Source organism: Poecilia mexicana, unplaced genomic scaffold (genome assembly GCF_051168715.1).
Source record: "Poecilia mexicana isolate PSO_F unplaced genomic scaffold, ASM5116871v1 scaffold_13, whole genome shotgun sequence".
Classification (NCBI taxonomy): domain Eukaryota; kingdom Metazoa; phylum Chordata; class Actinopteri; order Cyprinodontiformes; family Poeciliidae; genus Poecilia; species Poecilia mexicana.
This window is the reverse complement of record NW_028263382.1, coordinates 22,463,298-22,477,920: the sequence shown is the minus strand read 5'-3', so window position 1 is coordinate 22,477,920 and position 14,623 is coordinate 22,463,298. Positions and strand designations below refer to the sequence as shown.

The 14,623-nt window shown below is 36.7% G+C and overlaps 1 protein-coding gene across 1 annotated transcript in view; it reads right to left on the bottom strand.

Moving 5' to 3' along the window:
• Window positions 1-14,224, bottom strand: part of gria4a (glutamate receptor, ionotropic, AMPA 4a) — a 58,145-nt gene extending 43,921 nt beyond the window's left edge. Inside the window, exons 1-5 of the mRNA XM_088012128.1 lie at window positions 14,189-14,224; window positions 13,703-13,861; window positions 9,233-9,400; window positions 7,592-7,696; window positions 6,720-6,830 (exon numbers count right to left, since the gene is read on the bottom strand). Coding sequence (XP_087868254.1) covers window positions 6,720-6,830; window positions 7,592-7,696; window positions 9,233-9,400; window positions 13,703-13,861; window positions 14,189-14,224 — 579 coding nt within the window. The remainder of the gene's footprint in view (window positions 1-6,719; window positions 6,831-7,591; window positions 7,697-9,232; window positions 9,401-13,702; window positions 13,862-14,188) is intronic.
• Between the last annotated feature and the right edge of the window lie 399 nt (window positions 14,225-14,623).

Below are 14,623 nucleotides of genomic sequence, written 5' to 3'. Positions count from 1 at the left end.
ATGTATAAAATGCTAAAGCCTATTTTGACAACTCTGTGCAGCACCCTGAACACACCATCACCACTCTGTAACATGGTGTTGGCAATATCATGCTGTGGGGATGTTTTTGAAGGGACAAAAAATATGGTCAGAGTTAATAGAAAGATTAAAACTTGCCAACAAATTATGTTTGTAGTTATAATTTGGTGATAATAATGCTTTTAAAATCCACTACATATAGTGTGCTGGTTTCCAGCTCTGTAGCTTTGACAGGATGATATATCCCCGCTCTGATTTCCCCCCTAGCTTTGGCAGGTTGTAGCTGAGGTCAGTTTTAGATTTTCTGATCAACAGAGGCTATGAAAATTTATCACCTCAGTATCTTTGTACACGTGTCCTTTAATGTGTATTTGCAGAAACCCAAAGTGCCGACATTTTGGTCACATTTGCAATCATCTTAAATTAAACAAAATATCCAAATAGAACAGCTCAAGCAACTACAGATTGATCTCTGCACTAAACTTCGTCTTTTGAGTTGTTTACATTTGCATCACTTTGCATGCCTAATTGAGTCAAGACTGAATGCATTTACAGGAAGGAGATGGCCACCATAAAAGGCAGCAGATGGGTCAAGTGAAATCAAATGTAAGCAGAGGATGAGCGCACATCCAACAATTAGTCTTTTTTTATTTTTATTTATAGACGAAAGAGGGATAATTAAACTGTGTGGAGAGGAACCGTGTCTATGCGAAAGCCATTAGAACGGACTGGACGGAGGTCATTTCTAAATGGTGATCTGAGGTCAGTTTTAGATTTGCCTACTAATGAGACATTAGCTTAATCTTCCAACTGAACAAGTGCCACCCCCTCCTGGCTGTGCTCTGGCAGCTCTTTCCAGCTCGTATAACCCATTATCCCCGATCTGATTTCCCCTTGCTGTTAACAAGTCTCCTTGCAGCTCTCTCCACAGTACATCTCCCTATGAATTTTAGACTCTGAATCTGCTCCAACACGTCACGGAGGGCAATAAAATTCAGATTGTATATTGATTTGAATCCCTGTCACTTTTAAGGCTAAGACATTTTCAAAACTTGCCACATCTTTTGAACTTGTTCGTGTTTTGCCATGTACGTTATTAGAATTTTGTGTGTTAGAGCAACACAATGGCGTTCCTGATTGTGAACTGCAGGTCACATGGGGCTCTCCAGCACTCATAGACACATACAGGACAAACAACAATGCGCACACAGATACACACACGCACGCACATTAATTCATTCACCAGTCATGTTTTTGAACTGTGGGAGGAATCCAGAGTACCCAGAGAGAAGCGGCACATGCAAAGGGAGAACATACAAACTCCATGCAGAAAAACCTCAACCTCAAACCTCAAGGCCCTTCTTGCTTCAAAGCAACAGTTTTACCAACTGTGCCAGTGTGCGGACTGGGAAACTGAATTTTGAAAAAAAAAGTGCGACTTCCATAAGAATTCAAGACTCCTGATTCATTTAACAAAGCTAACTTTTACTGAAATTACAGCTGCAACCTTTGTGGGCCATGACTTTAATCAGTTTAGGGCCGCATGAGAACTGCACAGGCCAGAGCGAGTAAAAAATAAATTAATATGCAATAAGCAAATTAATTGCCTAATGACTTTGTTTAGGGCTAAAAGCAAACATTATCCCATAATGATTCTGTGAACCTTCTGGATAAAACGTGATTTGTATCTCAACAACAAGGTTTTATTTAAAAAGTAGTTTCTGACTGACATCTTGCTGTTTTGGCTTTGCAATATCTTAGTTGCACATTTTTAATGATGTTACCGCCCTCTTCCCTTTAAAATCTCTGCTCCATTTAAAACCAAGTGTCACAATACATTACAGAGACAAACAACCTCAATTCATCGTATCTGAATAATTAACTGTAATTTATTGCACTCTAAGCGGTTCATTGTGGTATGCCTGTTGCGTATAATAGCACTGAGGGTCCAATAAAGTGTGATATATGGTGCAGCCCTACTAAAAGTACTATATGTTTTATGCGATATAGCTAAAGCTCAGTCAGAATGAATGGACAGCATCTGGAAATATCAATATTCAAGTCTTACTCGAGATTTTCAATTGGATGCAAGTCTGGCCTTCAATGGGGGCAAAAGATGAAGAGTTTGAGTCGAGCCATTCCACCTACATTCTAGCTGCAGGGTTAGAGCCATTTCTTCTAGGGTGGCACTCGTATTTAGTCATTTCACAGTCAACCAGTTCCCTGTCCCAGCTGATGAAAAGCATCTCCACATTATGAGGCTGCCACCACCATGTTTCAACGTAGAGATTGTGTGCTTAATGTGAGCTGCAGTGCTAACACTCTGTCACAGACATATCCTGTTCGTATCACAGCTCTGCAATAGACAAGCAACATGAACCCTTATGAGTCACTTTGTCCTTTCACGTCATATAATGCAATCGGCTGAGATAATGGACATTTTGAGCTTTCTGCCAATAGTCCTGCTTCAGCAGAATGATACGGGCATCGCTTTCAACTCAGCTTTCATCTGTGGGTCGTTTCCCGTTGGGGATTCCAGCAGCATTTAGCTCTGTCTTCACACTGTTCAAAACTTTTTCAGTGACATATTTGCACGTGATGCTGCTGCCCACCATCCAGAGCCAGATTCAGCTGATCTCCCTTTTTCTGCGATCAGATAGGTGGACACTGGTCAGACTGAACCAGCAGTCCTGCTGTCTTTGCTTGTTATTTTTACTTTAAACCCAAGTTACCCTATTATAGTTGATGGTGCTCACAGGTTTTTACTAGCACCCAAGGTGGATAAGGTGCATGATATTAGTGGAAAAATTTCAACATCAGATTTTTTTTAAAGACATTTCAGGCAATCGTGATTCGTAATGAAACATCAAGTTGACCTGAAAGGGGATGTAGTGTTTTTCATCTAAGCCAAAAAGATTGATTTTATTTTTAGTCAGAGGGCATTCTCTTTTTTTCCCCCCCCGTCTTTATGATACTGTTTGTTCTTCAAGGTTTTCTACCAAACTCTGAAGTCTTCTCTGAACAGCTGTTTTTATCCTGAGGATGCAGTACACACAAGTGGTCTCTACTTCCAAGTAGACGACTTCTGAAGAGGATAAATGCGTGGCACACTTTTTAGTCTTTTTCAATTTGAAACACATGAATCCTTTACTTTTTATTCTGCAGTTGTGTTGGTATAACACATTTAATCCCAATAAAATACATGAAGTATGCGGTTGCAATGAGATAAACTGTTAATTTACTGCACTGGATAATTTATGGAATGGTAGTGATGCCCATAAAGAGTAGATTTTATTTATTATACTTCTTTTTCCATACTATTGCACTTTCGTGTGGCTGTATGAGAGACATTTTATCACATTTTATCTGTAGGTGTGTCCTTCATGCTGACAGATGCGTCTAGATTGGTCATAAAAAGAGTTTAACGGCTCAGACACAATAATTTTATCTCGCCAAATTACGGTGCGACAACGGCACACTTGCTCTCCCCGTGTGGCCCGTTGACCTTCAAGGTGAGGTTCTTTTTAGGATTCAGCAGAATAATTGTTGTTCCTATGACTATTCTCTTCTGGAAAGAAGCCATGATGGAAATATTTTACATTGCAGGTAAAAATAGATTCTTTGGGATCTACTGGAGCTACTTTTAGAGCGTGAATGAGATCTTACTAATCAACTTTTCTTCTAATTCATTTGTTTGATACCAGTGACATTTGAAAATGTTTGAAATTTTCCTTTTTATTCCACCATCACAATATCTGGTTGGCAAGCCAGACCCTGTTTTCAGTTTGTATTTGAAAGTTTCATAGTGTCCTTATTCTTTTTTTTTTTGTCCTTGTCATTCTTTTTTTGACTTTGGGTTTCTTTGTATATATTTTTCTGTAACCTTTCCAACTCACTGGTTTTGGTGTTTGGTGCGTAATGTACCTGCATTTTACACCTAGATATTATTAAATTCACTGTCTTTACCCTAACACACACTGTGAGATTAAAAAAAAAAAAAAAAAGTTCTTCCAGACTTTGACATTTTACAATGTGCAAGTTCGATGCGATAGTGACTTCTTTTACTGCTGCACAATTTGGTGCTACAGCAGGATTACCTTACAAAGGTCACATACATATAAGCCCAACAATATATGAGAACAAAGTTACAGGTATTAATGTGCTTATTATTGGAGTCAGACGCTGGGAAAAAAAATGGAGAAGGGATGTTAGAAAAAAGACGGCTGGAGACATTTATACATCGGCTGTAGCAGCAGTCTAACCAAAAGATATTCCCAGAAAGTATCTGACACGGCTTGATGTATATCATAGATCATGGTTGGGAGAGGGCTAAATGGGTGGTTGCTATTTCTGTCACATTAATTGACCAGGCCACTGACCTAAGCTCAGGATTTTACTTTCAAATGAATGACACACAATTAGGGTATCATTCATTTGAAAAATCCCCACCTTTAGGGGGATTTTTGCACAACTTTTATATTGGGTTCCATCTGTATGTTGTAGACCCACATTTGTATTTTTGTTTTTCTGCTCAGATTGGTATCTTTGTGCCGTCTCTTCGCCTTCTCTCAGCACTGGTAGATTTTCTGTTGGTTTATCCTTTCAATAAAATTTCTCTTTTTATTCATTTGGGCTTTGCTGCCTTAGAAATGTTCTTGAAAGATGGTTCCTTTTAGTCATATTTCTACTGTACTTTCAGATCTTTCTTGTTTTTATTCAGTGTAGAACCATTAATGCAAGTTAGTTTCTCTCTATTATTTGTCGAAAAGGCACAGTCTTTTAAAGTTGGATGTAATCTTAAATGTGCATTGTTTTATGATAACCTTAACTTTAAGTACTACAAGTACATTAACTGTACTTATATAGCTTTTTCCTCTTCTTAACTTGAATATACAGACACAGACAAGTTTGCTGGTACCCTTGAAACGTATTGAAACAATGCTTGATTGCTCCAAAAAGTCATTCTGTATACCCCTCATTCCTTTAGTGTGTGACAGGAAAAAACATACACATTTTTGAATAAAGGTATGCTGTTTATTTTACAGAGATATGGCAATAAAGCATGAATTGTTTTGTTAAGTGCCCCAAAAGAGACAATTAATTCTTGCAGTAAAGTCATGTTTCAAATGACGTGTTAAGTCTACCCCCGTCCACATGTATGTATATGGCATGAACACCATGCTGTATAGTTTGGTGTTTTCGTATGCACCACACTGAACATGGTCCAGAACAAGCAAATGTGAGAGCTTTTGGAGAGTTCACAAAAAAATGATTACAGACAATTATGCTAAAAGTAGAGGCTAGAACACCCTTATCGAGAAATTTCATGTTCCTGTGAACACAACTGCCTATCTAATTAAATGTAGGAGGTTCATGGGACTGTAAGCAACAGGAAATTTTACCACAGCTTCATCCGACTTACAGAAATAGATCTAAGGAAACCATCAAAAAGCAATTACAATTAAAACTGAAGTGCAAGTTCAAGGTACATGACTTCTGACTGAAAAATCATTCACATTTTAAATTTTTATTGGCTATATTTTTTAAGATCTGGGGGATCTCTACTATAGATTGAAAAATGCCAAACAAAAAAGCTAGACTGGACTTAATAAAAGTAAGACCAAAAGTGTCTGGGAAAACAAAACCACAGGAACGCCAACATTATTTTTTCGTTCCCCTTTGTTGTTTGCAGTGTTGCATTTTCCTTTCTGTATCACAATGACCTGGTGTGTAAATAAATTACAGTAAAAAGCGTAAATGTGAGTCTCGTGCAGTCTCTTGTCATTGATCTCCCACAATTACAATTTGCATTTCTTCAAATATTTAGCCATAGTTTACAACAGAGCACACCGTTTCAGTGACAACATGACTAATTAAATGGGCCGTCTTATCCGTACGCAGCGAAACCAGGACGTGTCACACAGAGGCAATGACATGTTCATTGACACAAGCATCTGTTTTTGAGAGATGAACTTAAGATTCTGAGAAAGAGTCAAGTTTGTGCAGGTAATCCACTGTGTTTTGTTTTCTGTACAAATTGTTTTAAGAAATGCACTTATTCTTTTGCAAATGTTGAGGATGGTTCGAGAAATGAACCAAAGCGCCTGAGAAAAACTGTAATAGCGCTGTCTGTCCCAAAGTCAGTGTTGAAGGTTTCTCATCTTATGCATAGATAGAGTCTTATAGTTTGTTTTTCAATTTTAGTGCTAGAGGAGTTTTTAACTAGTTTCCCACTCTGTTCTCCATTTCTGATGCTATCTTCAAACCCGACACAGCTTGAGCAATCAGCAGTTCAAACTATCAACATGCTGACATTGACTTTCTCAATGTGAAGGTCTCATTGCATTATGGTGAAATACAGAAATCACTGGTTGCATTTCACCATACAACTACTACAGAACTGGGAGTGATTGTGGCAAAACTTGCAGCGACAAACTGTACGAGATCCAGTTAAACGTTTGCCAATTTCAAGTTATTTAAAATATAAAATGTACTTTGTGTTTATTGCTTGAGGGTACCCCAAATTTGTCCATGTCTGTAAATCACTTTTGATCCCTTTATATGAGGCAAGTTGGGAGGAACCAACACATTTATGTTGTGGGTTTTCAGCAGAAGATTATCAGAGTAGGTTACCGCTTTTCTTAAAATATCAAACATTAACAAGCCTAAGTGGAATAAGACGCAGTGGCAGGGTACATTACCATGATTGTTGTCACGACAACCGTCTGATTCTCCGTCAGTGAGCCTTCGCCGGAAAGACCATTTCCATCCTGTTCCAACACAAGCTTGTCGATGTCATTCCAGTAGCCGATCTGAGGAGGCCAAAGGAGAACAGAAATTGACTAATGTAGAAACGTAGTACAAACCTTAAGGAGAGAAAGAAAAGTGAACAACAAAAAGTTAGCCATTCGATTTGCTCCTGTAAATTTCCCATTAGAGCAATAGATGATATTGAACATGAGCCAAAAATTTCCAATAACTGCACATTGCTGCCAAAGGGATAATTATGTAGCTTGAATGTCATGTAATTTTGTTATTCTACCTCCTACATGTGTGTTTGTTTTAATAAAGATCATTTATAGGAAATGTCTGCTTCTGTGCTTTCCTCCTACATTTTGCCGTGATGAAGACAGATTTTGTTCACATTTGCATTAGTTAGAAAATTGTAAACTTTTGATGTTCCCTGCTTCCCTGTAAGGTATAAATATGAGCTCCGAAATCCTCGTGAAGCCCACCACACTGCGATGGATAGTTAGATTAGAATGATATTTCATCTCAGTAGAACAGGTAATCATGAAGGACTATTAAAATAAAATATTGGTCCTGAAATAAAAAAAAACATTAGCACATTAAATTCTGCCGAACTTATTAGGAAACATAAATTAATATGTAAAAGTCAACTTTTTTTTTATTACATTTGTTCTAAAAAGACTTTGCTGTTTTACATTTTTTTAAACAAAGCTCGATATGATGACAAGTAATGTGTATTTCTCCAAAGCAAGTACCTAAACACAGAATAAAACAATCCAACTGTTTTAAACCTTATTCCATAGGACACAAAATGAGAGCTTACCTTTAGTGGTCCATTGCTTTTCAGTTCAAAGACGGCCATAGTGTAATTGATCCTCCGACCGTAGTGATCAAACTGAATATTTCCAGTAAGGCCCTGAATGCGCACCTAGATTTAAAGCAGAAATAAAGGTTGGTACTGGTAATGGCAAAATAACATCTTAGAAAATGAAGCATTTTCAACAGATGACAACTGTTGCCATACACACATTCCTAAACCATCTGGGTTCACTTTCTTAATATAAAGTCATTTTTATTTTGCAGCATAGTATTATATATATATATTCCTCCCCTTTACAGGTGCTTCTGATTTGCTAATTTGGAGCATAGAGTACTTTAACCTGGCTGTCTCCGTCTTCTGTGTCGCCGTCAGCGTCCACTCTGCTGACACTCCCATATGCATCATACAACACATCCAAGCATTTGCATTACACCACTGATACTGATATCCACAATCCATTGTTGTTTTTGTTAATAAATATTAATTTAAATGCACTTTAACCCCTGCATGGTCTCCTATTTTATGACCTTGAGCCAGTCGTATATATATATATATATATATATATATATATATATATATATATATATATATATATATATATATATATATATATATATATATATATATATATATATATATATATATATATATATATATATATATATATCTTATACAGACATCTTAAGAGACAAATCTAACCTTTAAATTAAATACAAGTATGGGTAAAAATATCTAAATGTAAATTCCTTCTTGATGACAGGGCTTAAACTAATCCTATTCTTGCTGTTAGTTACACTGAAGGCACTAATTATAAAGTTGACAAACGAAGATGAACCAGGACCCCCATGCTTTTCTTGCCCCGAAACGCAATGATGATGAGGAATAAAGGAAAAGCTTTCAATTACAGAACTGGACACTAGAACATAGGAGTTACCAGGTTTCCATAGCAACCATCAGATGCCAACTAAAGAAAAGTATTTCTGTCCTACGACCACCCATGTAAAGATATGTTTTCTAGAGGTTAATGAGACTGTAATTGTAAGGCTCTGTCTCATTTTTAGATATGATGGAGCCTTCAGGCAGGAAACACCCCCCCATCAGTCTGCAACAAAGAATAAATGTGTAGAAAGAAACCACATGTCTGATGTTCAGTACGGTGGATGAACAGTGATGCTGTTTGCCTGTTTTTCTTCTAAATCCTTGTGAAGTATTTTAAACGCATATCACACAGAAAATCTGCGTTTTCTTTTTGTTTTTTCTTCTAAAAAAAGAGCTGGTTTGATTCACAGCAGCAGCCAAAGTCCAAACAAAAACCACTAAGCTTCAGCATCGGGATCAGAGCCAGGGAGAGCAGCTGCAACTGTGCTCAAAGCCAGCAGCTGGATCCTATCACAGATCCGATTTTTAAATAGAGCAATGAGAAAAAAAAAAAAAAAAGGAATCGTATGAATGGTCACATTTTCATTCTCTTTCTTTTTAATCATATATGCAATGTTCCTAGATATATCCAAAATATTTAAACCTATTAAGATTTGTGACCAGGGAATATAAATATATTAATGACTCCAAACATATAAAAAGTAAAAGGTGATAGCCTGTGTCTCTTGACTTTTACCCGTTTACAATTGAATAAATTGTCCCAACCTGTTTCAGGGCTCGCTCCATATCTATCCCTTGGTTCCAGGGAGCCGCTGGATTAGCAAGGCAGTCCCCGGCATTGCCACGGCGACTGATGTCGATTTTCTGACGGCGGAGGGTGCGGAAGGCCTCGGCCATTACAAGAACACCATCATACGTTAGAGATGAGGTATACTGGGAATAGCAAAGAAACACGGAGAGGAGAAAAAAACTGTCACTTTAGGTGTTTTGTGTTTACTTTGTTTGCTGTTCAGCTTTAAACAAGCTTTTACATTTCAAGTACAGTACAATAAAACATTAAAATACTGTAAACTTACAGTGACTTGTTAAAAATTACTTGCTTTGAACTTATTCAGCTTTTCACGTTACAACCTAAAACCTTAATACCTCTTAGTGGGTCAGAGGTCAGAGTGCCAAATGGTGCCTCTGTCAGACTGTCCCAGGGCAGCTGTGGCTACAATCTAGTTTACCACCATCGGTGTGTGTTTGTGCATGAATGTCTTATGAACAAGGACCCCCATGTTCAAGAATGACTGAGTGCAGTTTGAATCACACTGTGGTCCTCTGGACTTGATAAAGCTCCGTACAAGTACAGCCATTTACAGGTCATTCACATTGATCAACAAAGTCATCGTAGAAAGGCGACAGAGTTAAAGGAAGCAGTTACACAGATGCTGTTGCACAACAAGAACACACATGGACTCTCAGTGCTGCACAGACAGAGGCAGTCAAACACACAGCAGGCTCTCTTCACGTCACGGTGGAAACAAGGAAGAGATGAAAGTGAGGAAAAAAAGACCAAAGTCAGCTGAGATCCTCTCTGTCTCTCTGTGGGTAGTTTCTCTCACTGGCTGACATCCCTTGATTTTGACTTTACTATGCCTACTTTGCAGGGCTCCGCTACCATGTTGGCCTATTTTCATGTGTTTGAAATTGAAAAGGACTTTAAGAAAGTGACTGACAAATGATGACTATGAAGAGAAAACATCTAGACTGGGAATAGTAGCACACTATCTTTGCTGTTCCTGTCAGTGGCAGGACAGAAAAACCAAGGAGAATAGTTCTTACCTAGGATTAGACAAGGAGCGGCAGTCGGAGCTCTGCTTTCAGCTAAAGTCAGTCGACTTAATGTATATCACACTTGTGACAAAAAAACCCAAAACTGTACAATTTCTAGGAAGTAGATGCTGGCATCTAACCATTTAAGTTTGCATTCGAATGTATTTGCCTCATGAGTCCCAACAGGAATTGCACATTTGTGTTCTCAGAGACCAGTTAACTACTAACATAATGGCCAAGTCATTTTTGGTCAAAAATAATTTTCTCTTTTTTGCCAAAGTTATATTGTGCATTTGGACATTATTTTAGGAAGGTGATGATATTGTGCTATTACTAGCTGCAATACGAGCTGATGATTTATTTTGGATTTATGGATGTATTTAACACCACAAGCTATTAAATAGCAGAATTGCTTTAAAATAGATAGAAACTTTATTCATCCCTTTAAGATTTACCCTCAGGGAAATTGTGGAATTGCTTAGTGCATTTGGGGAATTTTTCAAGAAATTGAACATGGTTTCTTTTTTTTGTCATAATGTATTATAAAACAGATATTGAACACAAAAGTAAAAATGTGATTTAAACTTTGTGGCAGTTCATTACCAGAAAAAAACGCTCATCTCTTAACCCCAAATTAATTATTGTTTATAAAACTTAAGCTCTTTTGAAATACTGCTCATCTGCTTAGACACAAGAAATTTACATTTGGTAAATTTTGCAAAAGTAAAAATCAGATGTTTACTTCGTGGCACTTGGTTACAAGAAATCCCCCTCATCTCTTAGCAACAGTTTGACAACAAATATGGTTATTGTTCAAAAAACATATTTATTCTGCTCTTTTGAAATACTATTTATTTTATATTTCTTAAACAAGAATTGTGCAGTTGGTGAATTTGGCAGAAAAGTTGTTTTTTTTGTCATTGATGGTAAATATAAAACAGACATTGAACACACAAGTAAAAATCTTATTTAAACTTTGTGGCAGTTCGTTACCAGAAAAAAAACACAAAAAAAAAACGTTCATCTCTTAACCCCAAATTAATTATTGTTTATAAAACTTATGCAAAAGCAAAAATCATTTGTTTACTTCTTGGTTACCAGGAAACTCCCTCATCTCTTAGCAACAGATTGACAACAAATATTGTTATTGTTCAAAAAACATAAGATTTTCTCTACCCTTTTGAAATACTACTTATCTTATACTGTTTGCTGTTTAACAAGAATTGTGTATTTGGAGAATTCTTCAGAAAAGTTAAAATGTTTTTATTTTCTTTTTTGTCATTGGTGGTGAATATATTATAATATATTATAAAACAGACATTCAATTCAAAAGTAAAAGTCTGATGTTACACTTCATGGCAGTTCGTTACCAGAAAAAAAAGCTCCTCTCTTAATACCAAATTAATATGTAATATTATTGTTTATAAAACACAAGCTCTTTTAAATACTGCTTATCTGCTTAGACAAAACAAATTTATAGTTGGTAAATTTTGCAAAGGTAAAAATAAGATGTTTACTTCGTGGTACTTGGTTACCAGAAAACTCGCTCATCTCATAGCAACAGATTAACAACAAATATTGTTATTGTTCAAAAAAGATTTATTCTGCTCTTTTGAAATACCTTATATAGCAATTTGCAGCAAAGATACAGATCATTTTTATTACATATAAACCTCCATGCACACAAATCCCATTTCAAGACACATAGCCAGTTTATTTCATGGTTTAAAGTAGCTCAACAAAATCTAATCTATGCCACAGAGTAAAAAAAAAAAGTTACAGAGATGCTGACATTACTACACCAGACTTTTACTGGGTCTGGAACTTTTTGCTTTTGGCCCAAGGCAAACTGAGTTCAGGTTTAAAGCAGCAGCTTCAAAGCCAGGGGCAATTTTAAGGCAACCGTTGTCACTATTGGGTTTTCTGTATTTATGTTCAATCAAATTTCTTTTGTTTGCATTTGCAGAGCAACGGAATGAATATTTTTTTCTGGCTATGTTGAAAAAGAAAACCTTTGCATGCCCCTTGTTTGTAGTTCTCAAACAAACTGCAAGTCTTTTTTGTTCATTTAAATCGGATGATCGTGTTCCTCTGTTACCATCCATCATAATTCATTTACCTCTGTGCACAAAATATTGTTTAATTTCAACAGCGCAAATTATGCAGTCAGCACTGGCAAATGATAATTAATTTGGTAAATGAGAGTAATTATTAGCTGATTAACAACAGCCACCAGTGACAAAAACATTTCAAACACAATATATCACCATGAAATTAATATCAGCCAACATGAAGGCAAAGAAGACAGGTAAAAAAATAAAAAATAAAATAAAATAGATCACCTGTCTGAAAAGTTACTGATTTACAAAAAAACTTCACACATTTATTGTTTTGGACGCAGTTTGACACATTAATCTTTGATTAAAGACTAAGCACACAATGTAATTATGACAAAAACCTTCATAAAGATGAGCATGTTCTGGTTATACCATCGATCACTGTAGTACTCAGCTGCAGCCACAAGCATTTATCCATACCGTACATTTTTCCAGACGCCTTTTGGGTTATGGAAATGGAATAAACTCTTCCCCGCCCTATAAATGCCCTGGTACAGTGCCTTAATTGTATGTTTCCCACTGATGATGTTTAACCATATTTTCTGATTACTGTGGTCACCAAATGACCACAGTGCATTCCTACTGAAAAACCCGGCCACTTTCCCAGAAGTTCAGATAAGAAGAATTCGCTTCGGACAAATTGCGATCAACAATTGGTCAGTCGCTGACAAACCCCTGGATTTATTGACAGGTGTCATCATGTCAGATCTGTACAGTTTTATTTTTATTTTTTTACTGATACTACAGGATGTTAATGTGTTGCAGGGCAGGAGGTAAGTAAAAGCTGTTATGAAGTATTTTTGATGAGTAAGTGGACATATTCCCAGTTAACATAAGCATTTCCACTTGTCTCCCGGTCACTAACCCATCTAAAGAGGTCTATTCTGTAATAGAAAAGGGAAAGAGAGAAAGGAGCTGTTTGCATCTAAATATAGAAATACTGATGTGGGAGAGGAAGAAATGCAACTTTTTTTAAAGGAAGCATGATGCTTTTTTTGGCGAAGCTATAAAATTATGCAGAAAAAAGTATATGAAAAGTAAAAACCATGACATCCTGCTGCAATAAGACACAAGGTAGGAATGCCTGTCTTACTACTAAAGAACTATTAAAATAATTTTAAATCTAAATCTTCCAAGGGTATCAAAAATATCGGGGTTAATTGTAACTATTGTTAACAGAAGGGTGCCACACAAACACACACAGTCACCAAGGACTTTCTTTCTTGGTACTTCTTGGGCTGCCTATTACAACCCTGAGGTCATTTGAGCACTGCATTATATTTTATATACATTTAATTACCTTAGGTGGGCTTTCAGATCCAGGATATTCTCGCTGGTCCAGTTTGTTCCACCTCTGCATGAGCTTTATGACAATATCTTTGCTGAAGTCCACCAGCTGGAAACCAGTCACATTGGCGCCACCGTGCATGAATCTTTCCAGGGAGATGTCCTTAAATCCCTGAGGGGAAAGAAAAGAAATAAAGTAGGAATCAAAAAGGGAAGAAAAAAATAATGAAATATCCCGCCTCAAATGATGAAAGGCTCAGTCTTATACGCAATCTGTAGATTGTGGGAATTCCACAACTCCAGTTGTGACTGTATGCAAAGAGACACTTCGCTGCAAAGAGGATGTAAATCAATTTGGGACAGAGCTAAAGACAGTGGCAGACTGTAAAGACATGTAAGCATTATCCAAGGTTGATGAATGCTAATGGCTAAAAGGTGTGAAAGCCTATTTAGCCTTCAATATGCTCAAAGGGCTTTTTTCACTGTCGGAGAAAAATACCATTGAAGAGATTTCCGGGATTAGGCTTGAAGTCATATTTCATTTCTCGATGCAGGCTGCCAAAAGCTCCTGACAGTTATGACCTTGTCAAGAAGAGACGCATGAAAATATGTCTCTGCATATAAAAAGCAATAAAGTTTTTTTTTTTTTTTTTTTTTTTTTCAAAAGACCATAATCAAATTACATAAAATAGGAAGTAATAACAATAAAGTCCACCTTTAAAGGACAATGACTTTGCTACTCAGGCGTACTGTAACATAAAAAGTTTATCCTGAGATAAACTCTAACTTTTCATCCAGCGCAATGGATAAAAACGATTGTAAATTATTGGAAAATAAAAGAAGAAGCAAACTCCTCAAAATTTCAAAGCTTATGTTTTCAAGATTTCATCACATCTTTTTCATATCCTGGACAAGTTGTGAGTCCATCAAAGGG